The sequence below is a fragment of the Acartia tonsa genome, chromosome 12 (genome assembly GCF_053477335.1).
Source record: "Acartia tonsa isolate MP-2025a chromosome 12, ASM5347733v1, whole genome shotgun sequence".
Taxonomy (NCBI): Eukaryota; Metazoa; Arthropoda; class Copepoda; order Calanoida; family Acartiidae; genus Acartia; species Acartia tonsa.
Genome location: NC_137271.1, coordinates 44,126,009 through 44,148,898, shown reverse-complemented (window position 1 = coordinate 44,148,898; position 22,890 = coordinate 44,126,009). Strand labels below are relative to the sequence as shown.

The following is a 22,890-nucleotide window of genomic DNA, read 5'->3' as shown; positions in this document are numbered from 1 at the left end:
TAAAAACTTTATGTAGAAAACCACCGATGTTAATAGATTTTATTATGTATATTCTGGTGTGGAAATGTACAGAGAACAAGGACATATGCTACTTTTGAAATACACCAAGTGTTAGGGTCATGCTGTCGTAAACCAACCAATAAGAAGCTTCCCTGAAATTTTAACCAGCGGTTAAAAATCGAAAGAGTCCTTATAATAAAGTAACAGGATGTCTCTTTGTCTGTGTGTTTGTACCAAAGGATCTCGCTAACCGCTGAACCAATCGGGTTCTCCTTAACAGGGTAGCTTCTCATAGGTCCTGGGGAGGGTAACACCACCTATCCAAGAAAATCAAAAAAAAATTTCAATTGGAGACTTGAACGCAACATAGAAATTATTCCTCAAGTTAAATATTTGAAATAAAAAACAAACATTTTAAGTGCCACTAGAGGCCTCTAGAGCGTAGCCGCTAGTGATCAATAAACTAAGCCATGGCAAACTTATCAGTTTTATATCAAAATCAGACGTTTCTTGCATAAAAACCTATATATATATTGTATGTCTGTCTGTGTATCTATTTGAAATAAATATTTGAAATAAAAAACAAACATTTTAAGTGCCACTAGAGGCCTCTAGGGGACGTAGCCGCTGGTGATTAAGAAACTAAGCCATGGCAAACTTATCAGTTTTATATCAAAATCAGACGTTATTGCATTACCTTACCACCTATATGTATGTCTGTCTGTGTATCTATCCATCTGCCTATCTGACTTTGTTGCAATTTTTGGGTGAAATTTTGGCAATACCTGAAAAATGTACTACGAATAATAGACATTTTAGGGTAAGTAAAATTCTATGAGTTTTCGGTTCCCTAACTTTCCTGCATTAAAAAAATATAACTCAACTGAATATTATTATTTTAAAAATAAATAGAAAATTTAAGCTGTAATTTAAAACAGTTCTTAATTTGTTTAAAGATAACGTTACAGGACAAGGTATCTCACAAATCAACCATGTAACGTCAAAAAATAACGGATTATCCATTTCTATTTTAGGGGGTTTTCTTTCTTCTCCTGTAATCTTCACCATTTTTATGACGTCATATGGCTGATTTTTGAGACACTTTGTCCAGTTACATGATAACTTATTGTGTTTAGATTAAGTAATTAAATTAAAATTAAATGTAGAAAAAGTATTCCAATTTAACAAAGATCAAAAGTAGCGCAGTAATCCTTATATAGAAGTGAATCTTCTCATTGGTCCAAGGTTTATGACTCTTTATTTGGGGGTAGGATACCAGTATCCTTTACCGATAAATAACCCCTAGAAACAAATGAGCCCCTCCCCCACCCAAAAAAAAAGTTGTTTTAAGCAAAGAAAATAATTTTAAAAGGAAAAAAAAGTATTAAATATATATTAGAATAAGTTGTATAATTCGATTTTACAAAAAGTAAAAAATCATAGAAAAAAATTAATTGGTAAGATTTATATTTTGAAATTATTTTAAATGTGTAAGGGGTGAAAATACTTTGATATTTAGAAACTTCAAGTTTTTAGACGTTTATACAAAACACGCAATATTACGGATTAGCAAAGTTTATTATAAAATATTTTTTGTTGTTATTATCCTTATACAAAAGTAACAGGATGGATGTTTGTCTGTCTATTTGTGTGTACCGAAGGATCTCGCTGCGCTGACCGCTAAACCGATCGGGCTCTCCTTTATTGGGTAGCTTCTCATAGGTCCCGGGAAGGTTTATAACTATTTTGGGGGAGGGTACCACCACCTTACAAAGAGAAACCACAAAAAAATCAAATTAAAATTTTATATATAGAGACGTGAACGCAACATAGATAGGTAACCTATTATTAAAAGAAATATTTAAAGTGCCACTAGAGGACTCTAAGGGCGTAGCTGCTAGAATCTACATATTTCTATGCTTTTTGTATCACTTTTGTTGAAAATATGTTTTTTAATGGATTTTCATACAGTTGAAATTAATAATGTAGTCATAAAAAAAGACTTGTATATGATATGTAAGACACAACCGCTATTAGTTGATGTTCTTTAGACGACAGAATTGGAGTTTAATTTCGATATAATATACACATTGTTTTGAGAACATTCACTCTTCTAGGGGTTAGATTCAAATATCGTTCCACTTTATTTTTGTGAATGTTTGAGTTACATTGTAGAAATACCTTTAAAGACACTTTGAGATAGAAACCAACTTTTGAAAAAGTGGGACCGGAAAAATGCGCCAAGCGGTTTTTTGGTATAAATAGGGTGTCCTGCTTCCTTTTCCTCACAGTCCTCTTCGGATAGTCCAATAGTAAACTCATCAGCAGAATGAAGATGGTAATATATTATATTATACTAGCGGATACGCCCCTTAGAGGCCTCTAGTGGCACTTTAAATGTTTGTTTTTTTATTTCTTGAGAAATAATTTCTATGTTGCGTTCAAGTCTCTACGTAAAAAAAAAATTGTGATTTCTTTTGGAAGGGTGGTGGTACCCTCCCCAAAAATAGATTTAAACCTTCCCGGGGCCTATGAGAATCTACTCTGTAAAGGGAACCTAATCGGTTCAGCGGTTAGCGAGATCCTTCGGAACAGACACACAGACAGACAAAGAGACATCCTGTTTCTTTAGTATAAGTATTTTATTAGCATAGCAACTTTGTAATTGTGCTTTGTTGTCCGTTTTTATGTCCTGCAATCATTGTGAATTATTATATAAATCATTATATCTAGTTAAAATTAATTTTAACGTTAAAATTTACTAAAAAATTGTATCGCCAAAGTAGTAGGGAAAAAATTACAAGGTTGATTAACTTAAACAGTTATGTTCTGTATTTTTAATGTAATTTTGTCTAATAATCAAATGCAAATCAATTATTATATCGCATTAGAGACAGCTTTCCGTGTATATTAAAATGAAAAATTATAAGAATAAACTCGTACTAATTCTACAATTTTTATTTTTATATCCAAAGAAAATTGAGTGTATTTCGATGTTATACATTATTTTTCAGTATAGCTGAGAACTGGTTCTAATCCATCGGATATTAATCTGTTTCGAAGCCACAGTGGAATATTTATTACCATGAAACTAGGAAAATCCTATAAATGTGAAATAAAAAGGTTAAAAGATTATTTTTTTCAGTTCGTAGTTCTCGCTTTTGCCGCCCTCGTAGCCGGTGAGCCTGAAGCCGACCCTGCCCTGGTATACACTTCCGGATACCCCTGGACCACCTATGGCGGAGCCTACAACTCCATGGTGTACAACACTGCCGCCGTCCACCCTGTTGTCTACAAGACCGCTGTTAACCCCGTAGTGTACAAGACTGATGCTGATGTTAACCCCGTTGTCTACAACACCGCTGCCGTTAACCCCGTTGTCTACAACACAGCTGCTGTCAACCCCGTTGTTTACAACACTGCTGCCAACGCTGCCGTCAGCCCTGTTGTTTACAACACTGCCGCTCTCAAGCCTGTTGTGTACAGCGCTGTTGCCCCCAGCCACACTGTCACCAGCTACAAGAGCCCTGTCCACTACACCGCTGTCACCAACGGTGCTGTTGGTCCCTCTTACATTGCCAAGAACCACGGTGTTGAGCACATTGTCAAGCGTGAGGCTGAGGCTGATGCCGAGGCTGACCCCGCTCTTGTCTACACTGCTGCTGGTCTGACCCACGTTGCCAGCCCTGCTGTTGCCACCTACACCAACAATGTTGTTGCTCCTGTCACCTATGCTGCCAACACTGTTGCCCACCATGTTGCTGCTGCCCCCGTCGCCTACACCAACACCGTTGCTGCCCCAGTCGCCTACACCAACACCGTTGCTGCCCCCGTGACTTACACCAACACAGTTGCCCATCATGTTGCTGCCCCTGTCACCTACACCAACACGGTCGCCCACCACGTGGCCAGCCCTGTCACCTATGCCGCTTCCCCTGTCATGTACACCAACTCTTTTGCCTCTCCCGTCACTCACTATGCCGGAGTTCCCGTTGTTGCCAAGGCCTTCAACCACGCTGTTGCCTACACCGCCAACGGTGTGACCCACTCCTCCAACGTTGGAGTCTGCACCAACGTTCACGGTATGCAGGTTGCTTGCTAAACAGCTGACAATTTGGCGGCAAAATTAACATCATAATACCAGGGTTACCATCTTCTTCCTGCTATATGTAAAATAACAGAGTTACCAACTTATTGTAACATTTTTCATTTTATAAAAATGAATCTCATGTATAAAAATCAAACTCGATGTCTTAGACACCAAATCTTTCAAATCAAATTATTCAGCATTAAACCAAATTATTCATTTCTATCTTCAGCTTTTTTAAAATCCAAGGAGAGAACTAAGTCGAATATAATGTTTATAATAAAATAAATAAATGTAAACAAACTATTATTTGTATTTTTTTTTCTTATTAACATTTATAATTTACATTATTAAAAACAAGGATAACACTATTCATAAAGCAAATCTAAACATGTCAGAAAGCCAGAATATCATTAAAAATAAATGTATTATTTTTGAAAAAAAACTGCTAAATATTAGACGCTTCTTAATAATAGGTATATATTTACATTATTTTAATATTTGCTATTGGCAACGCCCCTAGAGGCCTCTAGTGAAACTTTAAATGTTTTTTTTTTAAATAATAGGTAACATTTCTATTTTGCTTTCAAGTCTCTACAAAAATTCGAATGTTTTGTGATTTCTCATGAGAGGGTGGTGGTACCCTCCCCAAAAATAGTATGAGAATAGGGAACCTATGAGAAGCTACCCTGTTAAGGAGAACCCGATCGGTTCATCGGTTAGCGAGATCCTTCGGTAAAAAGAAAAAGACATTTCTCGTATTCATTCGAATCCGGTGGATAGGAACCGGTTCTCATCCATACGAAAAAACTATGTCTAGCATCGTATTATATCCAGCTTTCTACGAATATTCTACGCTTATAATTGTACATTCTATATCCGCGGAAAGCCGTTTATAATACTATTCTTACTTTATTATAAGGTTATACTATGCTTAAATCATTGTGCCCAAATCGACCTAAGAATCATCATTCCAAAAATAAATAACAAGATAAATGTTAAATGTCAAAAAATAATGTAGAAAATGTATGAATTATTTACATACTTAAATGGACGTACGGACCATCTAATAATGGTTATAGAGATGATATATTATTTCTGGTAGTGATTTCGAGTATAGTCCCTTTCGTGGCAACGCCTCTTAAGGGGTGTTTCGTCATATTTTCACATTAGTTTTTATACGTTATTTTAGGTTAGGTTAGGTTAAGTTGGGTTAGGTGATAGCACCGCAAGGTTAGAGCCCCCCGCAGGGGCTAGAAACAGGGGAAAAGCTAGTGTGAAAAAACGATGAAACGCCCCTTAAGAGGCGTTGCCATTAAAGGTACTATACCCGTGATTACTCTAAGTATGTATTTAGGTTATTGTACCCTCCAAGGACGTCCAATTGGGGGGGGGGGGGGGGTAAAGTGGTGATTACCCCCCCAAAATACAAATTACCCCCCCCTTAAAAAAATTTAAACCCACCTCCCCCCCCCCCAAAAAAAAAAGCTTGGACGCACCTGGTACCCTCCCTCCAAATATTTGTAAACCCTCCCTGATCCTATGAAAAGCTATATTGTATAGGAGAACCATATTGGTTCAGCTTTTAGAGAGATCTTTGTAAAGGCAAACTTTCTGATACGTATAAAGAAGGATAATGATAATAATAAATGGATTTATTATTACTTGGATCTTACACAAGATTATCAAGTACTCTAATAAAATAAAAATTTGTAACTGGCTAAAATAATGACCCCCTCTACCTTCTTTATCATGCATGAACGAACTGACGATGCTGTGAGTATTGGTGCAAAAAATATAACGTAACAAAAAAAATTAGCCAAATAACATTGGTCAATAACGGCCTCTCATTGGCTAATTTTTTTTGTTACGTCATATTTTTTGCAACAAGCATCCGAACTGACCAATTAATGATGTCCAGTTTGTCAACCTAAATTGACGACAATTATATCCCTTATTATAATTTATTGTTCTTTTCTATATAAACTATATCACAGTTTATACTATACTAGCGGTTTCGCCCCTAGCCTCTAGAGGCTATGCCCTAAGAAGTTTGATCAACATAATTTTTCGTAATTTAGATTTTAAAAAAAAAATTTAATTTTTTTGGGGGGGGGAATTATTTTTAGGTGGGGGTTTAGACGACCCCCTTTTTTGATTTTAGTTTTTAAAATAATTTGTTTTTTCGGGAGGGGGGGAATTGTTATTTTTGGGGGGGTTGGGGGTGTCCCAACCCCCAAGAAAATAGCCTAAAACCACCACAGGACCAGTAGGTACATATATTCCCTGAAGAATCAAATCGGCTTAGTGGTTACCGAGATCTTAAGGGACAGACAAACGGACGGACGGACAGACATCAAGCTACTTTGTATTATAGATATTTTTTAGTTAAATTACAATAAAAGTCCAGCTTTGACAGCTATATCATTTCTAACAAATAATTCATTTGTTATTTTTAAATATTTTGCCTCCTTGCTTTTCTTGTCTCTGTAAACAAATTCTTTCTCCACCTAAAAATAGAGGCTCAGTAATTTTTGTTATAGATACACTTGTCATAAACATATTTGTTACAAATACATTTGTCATAAAGGTACACTTGTCATAGATACATTTGTCATAAACACATTTGTCATAAAGGTACACTTGTCATAAAGTTACGTTTGTCAAAAAGGTACAATTGTCATAAAGTTACGTTTGTCATAAATTACATTTGTCATAAAGGGACGTTAATGACAAATTTAATTTATGACAAACGTATCTTTATGATAAATGTAATTTATAAAAAATGTACTTTTATGACAAATATTTTTAGGACAAGTGTACATTTATTACATATGTTTTTTATGACAATTGTATCTATGAAAAGTGAATTTATGACAAAAATTACTGAGCCGAAATAGATTTTATATTAGAGTAAAACACTAGAGGGAGAAAGGATTAAATAACTGTATCAACCCATTGCATCGCAGTGTCCTTGTGCTGACCCACAACTGGGTCATTGAAAATCAACCAATGGTGTTGCTTGTAATAACACAGCTAAGTAGATGATTCTTCTAGTAGTTAGGTGCGATTTAGAAAGCGTAGCTACTATATATAATCGTTACCAGAATGTCCTTACGTCCATTTTAAACATGTTGTTTTTTAAACATATTTAACAACAATTTTTTATGTGATATAATCGTTCGATTGATTTGATTTTTGGAGTACTGATTCCTATATTAATAAGATACAATATTATAAGCGAAGCATCTCTATAATCAAGTCCTAAAAATGTCAGTATGTCCTTAAACAAATTTAGGAATAGTTTGGTCAAAACTTATATATCTATGTATATTTTGTTTATTCAGTTCTGACACTCTACAAAAGTTAATGTTAGTATGTCATACCGTTTCAGGGCTTCGCTTTTATGGATGTTGTCATCCTTGTTATATCTTAGTTTTGTAAAGTGATTGCTTAATTATATTTTCATTGTTTTTAGGCATCTATTTACCTTATGAACGTTTGGAAAATGTTTGTATCCTTTTTCACTCAAATACTTGATCAAATCATCCAGAGTGCCTTCAGTTCGAATCCCTGGACAACAAAAAGAAAATTAGATCAAATATCAGATAATGAATTAAGGATTTATATTAATGTATTATTAGGTAAATCTAATAGGATGAGTGTCTGTCTATCTGTGTGTGTGTGTGTGTGTTTAGCTTAAGATATCGCTAACTGTTGGACTCATATGATCCTCCTTAATAAGATAAACTTGTAGGTCCAGAGAATGTTGACAATTTTTGGGGAGGATACCTTTACCCTCCACTGGAAAAAAATAACCCCCCCCCCCCCCCTATACCCAATCATTTTTTACTATTTCTATTTTAAACTAAAATGATAGTGAAGGGACTATAACGCCCTCCCCCCCCCCCCCTCCTTTAAGTGCGCCTAGGGGTTTCTACGGGGTGTAGCTGTCAGTAAACAATAATTCAGAGGCTTTTAGGTATTAACTATTCACTAAATATTTTTTTTATTTATAGATCTATGGACGATTTATATCAGCGATATGGAACCGACTTTTTTGTTACTTATGTTTTTCTATTACTTATGAGCGGCTTCTGTGAAAAAAAGCTTCTACGGATAGACATGACTGATTTTTATTTAAACTAATTTAGTTTGGAAACCGGTTTAATGCCAGTGGAAATGTACTTACCTAAGAAATGGCTTTCTATGCTCATAACTTGAATATCAACCTAAAATTGTAAAGGAAATGAAAAAAATGTTGCTTTTTTTGTCAAGGTTAAGTGGGTCCTATCCATATTGAGGATTTGGATTGTAGTTAAGTTGTAGGGCCTTCTTAATCCAAACTAAAGATATGATTCAGAAAAGTTTCCTTGTGTCACACATTTAAAGTGAAATAGTGTTAAGTATTATACACAGCTATCCGCGGATATTAAGATGAAAACTTAGATTATTGAAACCTAGGGGCTAACAAACTGTTATTAATCTTATGATTTTTATGTTAATTACAATGCTATACATGATTTTTCAGTATAACTAAGAACCGATTCTAAACCAGTGGATATTAAACGGTTTTGAAGCCATACTGGAAAGACTGAAAAACTTATCCCATGGCCGCGCTTTTAGCATAATTAGTATCTGCTTGCTGTCCGAGTCTGGACCCCACCGCTTCAAACTAGAGAAGTTTAAAATAGTACATATGTCAGGCCAGTAGCCAAATAACCTCAATAGTAAGAGTAAGGGGAATGCCTTGGCCAATAAACAGATACAACTCATTACCGTGACAAAGATCATGCAATAAAATGATTGATTGTCTGTTGGGTGTAACTTAACCCAACGTCGGGTGTGTCTTAACCTCTTTTTGAGGAAGCTTTGTGTTTATCAAGTTCGAAATTAATTCCTTATCATTATCCCAAACTAAGCGCAAATGTCGTCTTTTTTGACTTTCCTTTCATAAAGTGACGCGGCATGGATTGTTTATATATTTTGATGCGCCCACGTTTCTTACTTTTGAATGATATGTGAGCGTGTGAGGATTTCGGAGAACAAAATTGGGCCTATCATTGGTCTCATAGTGCGTGAACAACCCTAGTATACCAGGGATTTGAAACCATAAGAACTTCAGGTAGAATTTGTTAATTTTATTAAGAAGAATGGTGTATAGGACGATTATATGTAGTTTTAAAAAAAGGCTTTAGCCAGCTAAACATGAAACTTAATTATGATTAATATATGTTTTAGTAATTTTTTATGTGCTTTTATTTTGCATTTAACAATGATTATTAAACCAAATAATTTTCCTTTAAAGCCAAAGTTTCCAAAGATTCTTAACCGTAGAGAAAAATGATTTTTAAAAAGCAATTAAGATTACGTGGTTATAAATAACTGGAATTATGAACTAATTGATTTTGTAATTTCAGGACTTTGAAATAATTTCATCAATAAATCTATATTCAAACCTGCTGTTGAAACTTGATGGTTCCTGGTATTGGGGGTTTGTATGTTCGCCAACAGATCTCGAGAACTTCCCGCTAATTCGGAAGTCATACTCAACCAAAGTGTCATGGTTGAGACAGGGTGTTTGGCTGGGTGTTTGCTTTCATCAGTTTTCCTTGGTTGATGGCAGGGACAAGGGGATGATATTCTGACAAACAATTCTAAAGGAAAATATCCAAATATCCCCACAACCCCCTTCCCCTTTTCCTCCCCTTCTTACCCACCCCTGTTCACTTACATGAGAAAACAAAATATACTTCCAAATACTTTAAAAGGTTTCGTGATTTTTTTGTTGAATTATTTGTTACAATAGCTACCCCTGTGTTGCTGGAACTGACGCTGCCATTACAGTGTCAAGTACAGCAGCTCGCCCAGAGGAGGTAATATAATAAGGTACCTTATCCCATGGAATAGATTGTAGCACTTGAAATTCTCCTCCTTCTATATCCAAACTAAATGATAATAATACTAACTTTTATTTACTAAGTATATTTGCAATAACTTTTATTTAATAGATTCTTCCAATTTTTAACATTTACAAAACAGCCTGCTTTATTGCTTCAAGATCCATGTCAGATCTATATAGGAAATAAATGTCTATAAATGAGCTCAAGTTCTCCAAGGAATAAATTTTTAAAACTCATAGTGCTCCAATAATCCTCATTAAACTCTCATTGACCAAAGCGATAAGACCTTTATTCTATTTGTTTATGGAATAAATAAAGTTTTTCAATCCATGTTGATATTTGAATTACATTGAAGTATTTAATCTTGATTTAATAAACAAAAAATATATGTTCATAATATAGAAAATCAAAGAAAACTCTGTTTTAAAAGAATTCGATTGTGGCGACACTTCCGTAGTGTTCAAATATTAAAACTAAAATTTTAATCATATAACCCTTTGGTGATGGTAATGTAAATAAAAAATATAATTGAAGAAATCTTTTTAAAATCATTTTAAATATAAGATATTTACTTCTTTCTTTTAGATAGTAATGGCGAGGGAGGAAAATTGAAATAGATAAATAGATATGTACTTATAGAAAACTAGCCAATAGTGAGATAGTTATATCGAGCCAACTCTAGTATCATATATTAGCAAATAAATGTAATGGGCCAAATCCTATCAAATTTCTTGGGCTAGCTTAGAAAATTTGAAAAGGAAAAATCTTATTTTATTAATGTTTTTCAATATTTTTTTTGGATAACATCAATATCATTGAAGATAAATATTTGAACTAAAAAACATTGAGAAATAAAATCTTTAAAATAAGTTACTGGTAACCTTTCTTGCTTTCCGTCTAAAAAGGCTTAGTGTTGCAACATGCACTTGGAATATGATACAAAGGTTTCGTGATTATTCGATTATTTTTGTTCATACAGAATGTTTTAAACAGAACAAAAGTATTGCTTAATTTTCAGAAAAAAAAGATTTACCCAATTTCAATAAGTTATGCATTAAAAAAAGAATATTTGAAAAACTCACCAAGCCTTTAGAAAAAAGCAAAGAAATCGTATTTTAATTTCTGTCAGGGGTAAGTGGGTTAAAAAATACTTTGTTCTATTTTTCTATATATATATCCCTATCTCAAGGGCGTCCAAGCTTTTTCATTTGGGGGGGGGGAGGGGAGGTAAAAATTCAAAATTAATTATTTTGGGGGTGCCTACGGCACTCACAAATTCATTTGGAGGGGGGGGGGGAATCTTTATATCACATAAGCAAGGACGTCTAAGCATTTGAATTTTTTTTTTTGGGGGGGGGGGAGAATTCAAACTTTAAAATTTGGCATTTCAAATTTATTTTGGGGAGTTGGGGAGTAATCACCCCTTTACCCCCTTCCTCATTGGACGTCCTTGCCCCATCTATCAATCCATTTACCTCATATAATTAACAGTTGGGTTTCCTAGAGCCAATAGGAGTGAGTACAGGGGTAGACACTGGAATTCCATGCTTCCGGGGGAGGGTTCATCATAAACGGCTTGAGATTCAAAACTTAAAAATAAAAATAGATAAGGACGATAACATCCTTTTTAAAATATAGGATTCTAAAATACAAAGTAGTATGATGTCTGTACGTCCGTCTGTTCGTCACTTAACATCTCGGTAATCACTGAACCGATTTGATTCTACTCTTCAGGGAAAATATCTACTGGTCGTGTGGGGACAACCCCCCCCCCCAAAAAAAAAAAAAAAAATCCCTCTCATTTTTTAGACAGTTAATTTGAAGTAGGTGGTTGCAGCCCCAGAAGTACTTATTTTTTTTCTTAATTACCTCTTGGTGCACAGCCCCTAGAGGCAAGGGGCGATGCCGCTAGTCCATTATATAAAGAAGTAAGGTTTTTTATACTGTAGCTTAGGATGTCGACAACTACAGAACTAGAAGCGTGAACAGCAATTCACAAGAGGGGGTGTGAAGATATTAGAGGGTTAAAAAGTGAACTGCAGGCCTTCCAAATTTTAATTTTAAGGAGGTGTTGGTTGACATCCTCCACTTCCCATCCCCCCCCCCCCTGCACGCCACTGCACAGTACTGAACCGATTCTCCAGGTAAGGAAAGTATTATACAGGTGAGGTGATGGTTTTAGGCTACTTCATCTCAAATTTTACTTATGGTTTGAAGCTGTTTTTTGTCCTTCCTTTATACCTCTTTGAATGCTCAGTTGCTAGTCTTTATATATAGTCTTTCTGTATGTATGTGGCAAACGATTTCGCTACCCTCTGAACCGATATGCAATGAAGCCTCTAAATAATCCAGGAGAAGCTATAACTATTTTTGGGGAGGATACATCACATTCTCAGGAGAAATCGCCAATACAAAAATATTCAAGAACTTTAATCTCTCCTAAAGTCCCCTTATGCCAGTAGGGGCCACAGTTATGGAATCTCGACGACAAAAAATTTTTTATCCAATCTTGACAAGTGAGGTATTTTTGGAAAGAGGAATATATATAGAAAACGCCTATGTAAATTAGAAAATCCGCAGAAATCATATTTGCAAGTTATTTGCAAAAATCTGCAATGTTAATTTGCAAAATTAATTTCATGCCTTAAATGACTTATTTAGAAAGAAATCTTTTTATAACGTGTTTATCTATAAGTTTAGAACATACTTAAGGCAAAAAAAATTTCTTTAGTGTTACTTTTTTCACCTTATATATGAAAAACGCAGTTTCTCACATTTTATGATAAAAAAAGGTATAGGAACAAAAAATATGTTTTTTCTTGATGTAAACACAATTATTTGCATAAAATCTATCATCCTAAATGTAAAAATCAGATATAAAATCCTTTTTAGAACAAAAATAGTGCAAAAAGTAACCAAGACATTTTTGCAAAGTATGAAAATCTAAAGAAAATAGTTCTTTTTGATTTTGATATACATATCAGATAAATGTATATAAAATTAGTGATCAAAAACTATAAAACAAGTTATAACTTTTTCAACCCTATCATTGATTAAAATGCACTTTTAGGTTTACTTATTACCAAAGTAGCACATAAAAACTCTTTTTATTAAGTTATTAAACAAAATAAAATAAATTCAAATCAACAATTAGGCGATTTTTATAGTGCAGTAGACCATTTTGTAGTTGGTTTTTTGGCATTTATTTTGTTTAATTACATCATAAAAAGAGTTTTTATGCACTACTTCGGTAATTCTTAAACCTAAAAGTGCAATTTAATCAATGACAGTGTTGAAAAAACTTATAACATGTTTTATAGTTTTTAATCACTAATTTTATATACATTTATCTGATATGTATATCAAAAGCAAAAAGAACTATTTTCTTCAGATTTTCATACTTTGCAAAAATGTCTTGGTTACTTTTTGCACTATATTATCCCTAAAAAGGATTCTATATCTGATTTTTACATTTAGGATGATAGATTTTATGCCAATTATTGTGTTTACATCAAGAAAAATCATATTTTTTGTTCCTATACCTTTTTTTATCATAAAATGTGAGAAACTGCTTTTTTCATATATAAGGTGAAAAAAGTAACACTAAAGAAATTTTTTTTGCCCTAAGTATGTTCTAAACTTATAAATAAACACATTTCATAAAAAGATTTTATTAAATAAGTCATTTAAGGCATGAAATTAATTTTGCAAATTAGCATTGCAGATTTTTGCAAATAACTTGCAAATATGATTTCTGCGGATTTTCTAATTTTCATAGGCGTTTTCTATATATATTCCTCTTTCCAAAAATACCTCACTTGTCAAGATTGGATAAAAAAATCTTTGTGGTCGAGATTCCATAACTGTGGGGCGAAGCTAAAAATATTCTGTTATCTAATTGAATTTGAGTTACAGATAGCTTTCTTTCATAATGTTCTTGTTTAATAATCCACTTTGTACTACAAAATTTCCATATTATGTTTTGCGCTGGGTCAAGGGTTGTACCGGATATCCGGCCGGATACCGGATATTGAAACTATCCGGATACCGGATATCCAGCTGATTTTGCCGGATATCTATCGTTAGCCAGATTTCCGGTATATTAGAAATCAGCCGGATATCCGGTATCCGGCCAAAAAAATATCCGGCCCAACCCTATGGGTCCTGCCTCTAGGCAACATATTTGAATACGTAATGATATACCCTTGATATAGAATAGCTACGCGTCCAAAAATGAGAAGACATTACTCACTTATATTTAGATAGTGATGGATAGTCTGTGCTAGCCAAACATACACGTGAACTAAAAATATATAAACAAGGATGACAACATCCATAAAAGCGAAGCTCTGAGCAAACGAACATTGACACTTGCAAAGTGTCAGGACTTAATACTAAGAATATAAATATATAAAAGTCGAGAAAATTGTAAGTAAACTTTTTAAATACAGGATAATAATTAAGGACTTACTTACATTTTTAGGAATTGATTATAGAAATAGATGCATCGCTTATAATATTGAACTTTGTTGACCTAGGAATCAGAATTCCAAAAATCAAGTCAATCGGATTATTAAATCACATAAAAAACTTGTTGTTAAAATAGTTAAAAATCAACATGTTTAAAATGGACGTACGGTCATTCTGGTAACGATTATAGAGTTGCTAAGCTACTAACAACTACAGGAATCACCATGCAAAGTTTTAAATCGATAGGACAATTCTAACATGCCTAAATTAACCAAAAAAGCTATTCGTTCCGTTCCGAACGGACGGACCTACCCTAATTATAGAAAAGATTCTCTTTTACATACCTTGCTATGTTTCTATGTTTATGAATTCCTTTTTCATAGTAGTACTGAAATGGCTCAACCAGAAGACCCTGAAAGTTTAATAATAATCCTTAAATAACAGAAAGTTTGTCTGTCTGAGTGTATCGAAGGATCTCTTTAACTGCTGAACCAATATGAGCCTTCTATTCAATGTGACTTCTCATAGTTCAAGAAAATGTGTATATCTATTTTGGGAGAGGGTATCACCACCATCCCAAGAGAAATCTCCAATAAAAAAAGCCCACCTCAAAAAAAACGAAGCTCTACACCGTGTTACGTCATAAAGATGAGGGATGAGAGGAGAAGTGGGAAAGGAAACCCCTTAAAAAAAGATGGATCTATTGACGTCATATGTCTCATTTTCTAGGACACTTTGTAAAGCTTCCAAAAAAACTTATTACTTTTTTTAAAATTAAAATTAGGGGTTAGGGTTGCCCCGTCCCCTTAAAGGGTGGTTTTATGCTATTTTATTCAGCTGTAAGTCTCTGGATGGTTTAGACTATTTTGCCCTTTAGATGCTTGGGGCACAGAGATTTCACAGGGGTATCTAAATCTTAAGTGGGTGTGAAATTTCAATTTTAAGCCAGTTTTGATACCCCCCTCAGGCATGCCTATAATTCTCAGCCATTTCCAAGATCTTAAGAAACAAGCTTACCGTCCAGTTGTATTTTAATTCAAAATAAAGAGAAGTGGACTGGTCTTCAAAATCATAGCCTCCAGCTTCGAGGAAAAATCCATCTAAAAAGAAATAATTACATTAGAGTAAAACACTAGAGGGAGAAAGGGTTAAGTAACTATATATCCCCATTGCAACCACCTTATTCAACCTTTTTGTTGGGTCATTGAAAATCAACCAATGGTGTCGCTTATATTAACACAGCCAAGTAGCAGAAAATAATTTAGAAGCAGACGAAAGATATCTTTGAAAAAGGAAGGGAGGTAGTTGTCTGTTTATACATCTGAACCATAGATCTGTTATAATTACAATAGATAAATTTATTTAAAATCTTTACTAACATGTTCTGCTATTGGTAGATTCAAAAATAACTAATACATCCAAAACTTTGTTTGCACAACCTTTGCCCGGAAGTCTTAACTGTTAATTGTCCATTAATTGCGCCTGTTTTGGGTCAAGGCATTCCGCCCGGCTTTTACTACTAGTGTAGAAGCATCTGACACAGCAGCAGGAGGTACAAATTTTTTAACATCTCTAGGCATGATGCGGTTTGGGCCGAGAATCGAACATATCACTATCACTGTAGCTTTGTGAACTCTCCAGTGCTGCAAACCAGGGATCTAAAGGGATAAGATAAATTGATGTACCTCCCCAATGATTATACACAAAATTAATTCTTCTGTAGATTAAAATTAGTGGTTGGAACGTTTGAACACTCAACTTAATAAACCAACCAATCCAAATTCAGTATAAGTTCCTAAAGTTGTTAAGCCATATAGTAAGAAAAGGTAATAGTAAAACTTTGGGGACAGCCCATACCCATTGTCCCCTATCTCTCTATACCCAAACAAATGATTACCTTTTAATTTTCCTTTGAATATAAGATTGTCTACATCTAATGCTTGTGAATCACCAAATCTTGTTGGATCACTGCAAAATAATAGTTATTTCTCGCATAGTATTAGAAACAGCTTTCCGCGGATATAAAAAATGTACAATTAAAGATTAGAACCGAACCCAGTAAAAGTGTCGGACTGATTATGACGTAAAAAAATAATTAGCGAATGAGAGGCCACTATAAATTTTACCATTGGTCAATAATGGCCTCTCATTGGCTAACTTTTTTTACGTCATAATCAGCCCGACACTATAACTGGGTTCATTAAAACCATTTTTTTAGCCCCGAGATGCGGAAGGCATGGGCTAAAAAACTGGTTTTAATCTTATGATTGTACATTTTTATATTCTTAGAAAACTGGATACAATACAATGCTAGACATAATTTTTCAGTATGGCTGAGAACCGATTCTGATCCACCAGATATCGATCAGTTTCAAAGAGATACAAGAAAACAATTTATCTTGCAAATTTCAAAACTAAAACCTATAACTATAACCTTTAAAAGATCAAATGTCAATCAATGTAGCGCGTTTGATTTATAATTAACTAGCGGCTGCACCTCTAGCATAAAGAGGCTCTATATTCGATTGCATATGGAAGGGCAGAAATAGCCTAAAACCATGCCCAGACTTATTTACAATTATGAAATAGCCTAAAACCATCTCAGGACGTATAAGAAGGCTCACTGTTAAGGAGAATCAAATCGGTTCAGCGGTTAGCGAGATCCTTCTCTACAGACAAAAAAACCTACTACTTTATAAAATAGGATAATTGGAGTAAAAACAAGGATGACAACATCCATAAATTAAAGGGCAGAATTTCATTGGTCATCAATAATAGATTTAAGAGTAAAAAAAATAAGATACCTTTCAAATAGTCTGTATATTTTTCAATATTTATATTTTGTACCATTACTGACATACCAACAGACTAAGAAAATTATATTCTGGATACTCATTGTTATATGCAATTTTCACCAAAAAATCAGCCATTTACTTAGAATAACAGACGAGAAAATCAAATTTCCCCCATACCTTTGCAGAGTAACGGACGGACGGACAGACTGAAGTTAATAATAGAGTAGCTTCACTTCCCTACTAAAAAGTACTAACCTTAAAAATTCCTCTTTAGAAATTGACATATTCAATGGTAGATTTTCGTTATTTCTATCCAGAAAATCTTTCCTAGAATAACAGTTTAACAGCTACTCTATAATTCACTTTGTCTGTCCGTCCGTCAGTCCGTAACGCTATGGAGGAAATGGGATTGACTCAGCTCCTATAAAAGATAGAAGGTTGAAATTTTTTGACAGCATTCCCATCATTAAGGAGCACAATTAACTATAAAACATCAATTGCGGTCGGACAGCTTTTTAGCAGGTTTAGGCTATTTTTTTATTTTCCACATTTTCCCCCCATATCTTTGGCGTTCATGATCCGATTTTCAAATTTTTTTCCCTTAAAGATATCAAAATTAAATTTCCGTCGTTTGAAGAAACCAACAATGACTGTCAGGCTGCCTTTTTTTGCAGGTTTTTGGCTATTTTTATATTTTTTACGTTTTCCCCCATATCTTTGGTGTTTTTGGTCCGATTTTCATAATTTTTTCAGTTAAAGATATCTAAATTTAATTTCCGGTCGTTTGAAGAAATCAACATTGACGGTCAGACTGCCTTTTTGCAGGTTTTTGGCTATTTTTATATTTTTTACATTTTCCCCCATATCTTTGGTGTTTTTGGTCCGATTTCCAAAATTTTTTCTGTTAAAGATATCAAAATTGAATTTCCGGTCGTTTGAAGAAAACACCAATGACGGTCAGTCCCATCCACGAACTTTTGTGCTTCGCTACTTATGGATGTTATCATCCTTGTTATGATATCTTTAGCAACGCTTTCTAAACATATAATATAACCATAATATGATTTACCGAGAACACCACTAATGCAATGCTATATGCGCAACATTAAAAGTTAGAGTGAGGGTGAATTCTTTGGCCCAATTAAGGTGCAATTCAATACCAAGAACAGTTAAGACTTCCAGTCAAAATGTGGTTGATTTATGCTAAAAATGACCCATGCAAAATATTTTTCTAAATCTTCAAAAAGACCTGTAATTTATTGACTCAGAATCATGGCTTTATGGTGCTCCCAGGAAACGCCTTGAGGAGTAGAATAAGGAACTTTTGTCTGTTTCAAAATATCTCGTTACTAGCCTTAGAAATGAATAAAATTCACCATTTTTTAGAGTTTATTGAGAATTGTACAACTTGTAGAGGTTTTTTGATATTTTCTCAGGCTAGGAACGAGATACTTTGAAACGGACAAAAGTTCCTGATTCACCTCCTTACGGTCTTTCTTGGGAGCACCATGAAGCCACACCGAATAGGATCTGAGAAAATCACGTTTCCCCAAAACATTTCAGACAGAGGACATTTCAAACTATAGAGTAGCTTCGCAACTAAAAAACTTACTGTATTACTTCTATTAATTGTGGAGAATCGTATTTTAAACAACTCAACAGGGGATATCTTATCAGTTTATGCTCAGCTGAAAATAAGGATAGTAGTATATGTAAAACTCACCTGTAAGATTTACTTTAACTCACTTGTAAGATTTACAGGTGGGTATTGATAAATCTTGTAAGTGTAGTAAAATTAAAGAATGATCCGGAGGATAATTATTTCATTGTGATTCTTAATTTTAATCATGTGAATTTTAGCCTGTTAATCACATGGTGACGTTAGACCACAAGAAAAGTTACCTCGTACAATAGAGGGTCAGTATAACTATATACATCCTACACAATATTCATGAGGTGGAGCTTTTGGTGATCTGCCCATTAAAGCATTCTGCAGTTTTCATTCAACAGGCCTCATTTATTTATCCCTCTTTGACAATTTTAAGTTCAGCCCTGTATCCATTAGACACATTTTAATGAGAATATATTTAGTATTGACCTAATATTTGTATCATAAATATTTTTTTTCTTCTCAATGACGCTTATTTTTCCTTCTAAGACATTCTAAAGTTCTATTTTTTTTTGTATAAATTTGACATATTTTGAGAAGATATTATATTATGTTGAATTAGTCTTGAAATTTATAATTTAAATGTACACTTTTTATGTTAAACGGCAATTTTCTCTCTCTTTTTTTTACTTCTGCTTTATAATCAACTGACACTTTTTTTTTATCTTGGATTAGTTTATTTTAATATTGTTATAATAACTCTTATAATTAAGATGTAAACTTTTTATGTAAATAATTAAGACAAATAAAGAATCAAATAATAATAGTATATGTAAAACAAGGATGACAACAACAATAAAAGCGAAGCTCTGAAACGGTATGAAATACGAACATTATTTCTTGTAGAGTGTCAGAACTGAATATACAAAATATAAAGATAATAGCGTTTGCGCCTCTAGCATTTATGGGCTCTATATTTAAAGGGAAATGGAAGGGAAGAAAAACTTAAACCATACCAAGTCATAAAAACAAAATAGCCTAAAGCCTAAAACCATCTCAGGACCTATGAGACCACATCGTTTCAGTTGTCATTCAGACCGACCCTAATTATAGAAAAGCTTCCCTTTTAATGACAGCTCTGTTGATCAAACTTTTACAATTTATTGTTTCAACACACAAATATAGCTAAAAATAAACATGTTTAAAATTACCATATCAACTTTCAGGTAATAATTTCAGGTTTGAAACTGATGGGACGATACCAACGTCTCTTAATTAACGATAAAAGCTATCCAATAGGGACGATCCTTAATGTAAAGAAATTGCTTATTTTAATGAAGATTTTATTGGCCCGCATGCCAACAAATGATTTTAATTTCATATTTAAAATACATGATTTTTAATCTAGCGCAATTGAATTATGAATTGAAGTGAAATTATTTACCTACAAATTTTTCTTTCGGAATATCTAGTCCATCTGTATTAAAATGTTTTTCTTCGATACCAAAACTTGATTCTATAACTGAAAAAAAAACAGGACAATTATTTATTACATTTGTGATAAAACATAGTTTCCCTGAATCTTTTTTAAAAGCGAAGCTTTTCTATTATTAGGGTCAGTCAGTCCTTCCGTCAGTCCGTAACGGATAACTTTTTTCGTTAATTTAGGCATGTTAGAATTGTCCTATCGATTTCAAACTTTACATGGTGATTCCTGTAGTAATTAGGTACGATTTAGAAAGCGTAGTAACTCTATAATCGTCACCAGCATGCCCGTACGTCTATTTTAAACATGTTGATTTTTTTACTTTCTTAACGACAAGTTTTTATGTGACAAAATCATCTGATTGATCTGATTTTTTTATTACTGATTCCTATTACAATAAGGTACAATATTTTGAGCGACACATCTCTATAATCAAGTCCTAAAAATGTCATTATGTTCTTAAACAGAATTCTGTATTTAATAAGTTTTGCAACAAATTTACGTATAATTTTGTCAACTTATATATTCATATTTTGTATATTCAGTTCTGACACTCTACAAGAGTTAATGTTCGTCAATCATACCATTTCAGAGCTTCGCTTTTATGGATGTTGTCATCCTTGTTTTTATTAATTCTTAAAGTTGGGCTCGGCAGCTGCGCGGCAGCCGCCAGTAAGCTTCAGAGAAATTAACCGTTTACAATTTTAAAAATCAGCTGGAAATTTAAACCTGACCCAATTATGGCAATCCTTCTTTTCAAAAAGTGTTTCAAAACATCTAAACGGAGGTTTCGCCGCGGCATACGTGCCTCTGCCAAAACCCTGTTTTGAAGTAAAGTATACTAGTGTAACTTAGCCCCAAGTGTAAAGTGAATCTTTACCTCAAAGTGCCCATCGAGCACAGAAAGACCCCCACCCCATATTTTTAAATAAATTGATCATGAGGGGGGGGGGTATTTGTTTTTTTTTACCTAAGGTCAAGGTTAGGTTATATTGAGTACTAGGCATGCGTAAATTTATGGCACCCAATGGGGTTTAATATCATTTTACTATATATTTTTAAAATGAGATTGGTTTGAGGGATCTAATGTAAACAAAATCCACACTACTTTATATAACAAGTTGAATAGAATAACAACTTACTGTAAGGCTTCAAATTTGCTAATGGTCGTGATGAATTTTCTGATTTCCAACGTCTGAAACAGATAAAATCATAGTGAACGTTAACAGTGTTACCAGCCTAAATCCGCCACAAAGGACCAGTAGGTATATTCCCTAAAGAGTAGAGCCCAATCGGTTTGGCGGTTACCGAGATATTAAGGTTCTGACAAACCCTATTTACAGAGTAGCTGCGCTTCTAAAATTGATAATTGAAATTAATTACCTCACTAAACCATAATTCCTTTTTAATCATTTCTTCTGAATTCAATGTCTGTATGTATATCTATCTGTCTCTCTGTATTGTGTCTGTATGTATATCTATCTGTCTCTCTGGATTATATATGTATGTCTGTAACTATGTCTATCTCTCTGTATTATGTCTGTATGTCTATATCTATGTCTGTCTCTCTGTATTATGTATGTCTGTAACTATGTCTATCTCTCTGTATTATGTCTATATGTCTGTAACTATGTCTATCTCTCTGTATTATGTATGTCTGTAACTATGTCTATCTCTCTGTATTATGTATGTCTGTAACTATGTCTATCTCTTTGTATTATGTATGTCTGTAACTATGTCTATCTCTCTGTATTATGTCTATATGTCTGTAACTATGTCTATCTCTCTGTATTATGTATGTCTGTAACTATGTCTATCTCTCTGTATTATGTCTGTATGTCTATATCTCTGTCTATCTCTCTGTATTATGTATGTCTGTAACTATGTCTATCTCTCTGTATTATGTCTGTATGTCTATATCTCTGTCTATCTCTCTGTATTATGTATGTCTGTAACTATGTCTATCTCTCTGTATTATGTCTATATGTCTGTAACTATGTCTATCTCTCTGTATTATGTATGTCTGTAACTATGTCTATCTCTCTGTATTATGTCTATATGTCTGTAACTATGTCTATCTCTCTGTATTATGTATGTCTGTAACTATGTCTATCTCTCTGTATTATGTATGTCTGTAACTATGTCTATCTCTCTGTATTATGTATGTCTGTAACTATGTCTATCTCTCTGTATTATGTATGTCTGTAACTATGTCTATCTCTCTGTATTATGTCTATATGTCTGTAACTATGTCTATCTCTCTGTATTATGTATGTCTGTAACTATGTCTATCTCTCTGTATTATGTATGTCTGTAACTATGTCTATCTCTCTGTATTATGTATGTCTGTAACTATGTCTATCTCTCTGTATTATGTATGTCTGTAACTATGTCTATCTCTCTGTATTATGTCTATATGTCTGTAACTATGTCTATCTCTCTGTATTATGTATGTCTGTAACTATGTCTATCTCTCTGTATTATGTCTGTATGTCTATATCTCTGTCTGTCTCTCTGTATTATGTATGTCTGTAACTATG

The 22,890-nt window shown here is 33.7% G+C and overlaps 2 protein-coding genes across 2 annotated transcripts; one reads left to right on the top strand and one right to left on the bottom strand.

Annotated features, from left to right (window-relative positions):
• Nucleotides 1-2,222: 2,222 nt before the first annotated feature.
• LOC145334336 (uncharacterized) lies at nt 2,223-4,394 on the top strand. The gene is made up of 2 exons (XM_080179767.1): nt 2,223-2,338; nt 3,146-4,394. The coding sequence occupies exons 1-2, from the start codon at nt 2,330-2,332 to the stop codon at nt 4,100-4,102; spliced, it is 966 nt and encodes a 321-aa protein (XP_080035893.1). The 5' UTR covers nt 2,223-2,329; the 3' UTR covers nt 4,103-4,394.
• Nucleotides 4,395-6,287: 1,893 nt separating this feature from the next.
• Nucleotides 6,288-21,847, bottom strand: LOC145334562 (protein Star-like). The gene is made up of 14 exons (XM_080180050.1): nt 21,734-21,847; nt 21,493-21,545; nt 20,309-20,386; nt 18,868-18,943; nt 17,511-17,582; nt 16,358-16,428; nt 15,478-15,560; nt 14,805-14,872; nt 14,243-14,293; nt 11,466-11,579; nt 9,981-10,035; nt 8,280-8,319; nt 7,578-7,660; nt 6,288-6,597 (listed from the first exon to the last, which is right to left on the bottom strand). Exons 5-14 carry the CDS (start codon nt 17,537-17,539, stop codon nt 6,481-6,483), a joined length of 711 nt encoding a protein of 236 aa, XP_080036176.1. The 5' UTR covers nt 17,540-17,582; nt 18,868-18,943; nt 20,309-20,386; nt 21,493-21,545; nt 21,734-21,847; the 3' UTR covers nt 6,288-6,480.
• Between the last annotated feature and the right edge of the window lie 1,043 nt (nt 21,848-22,890).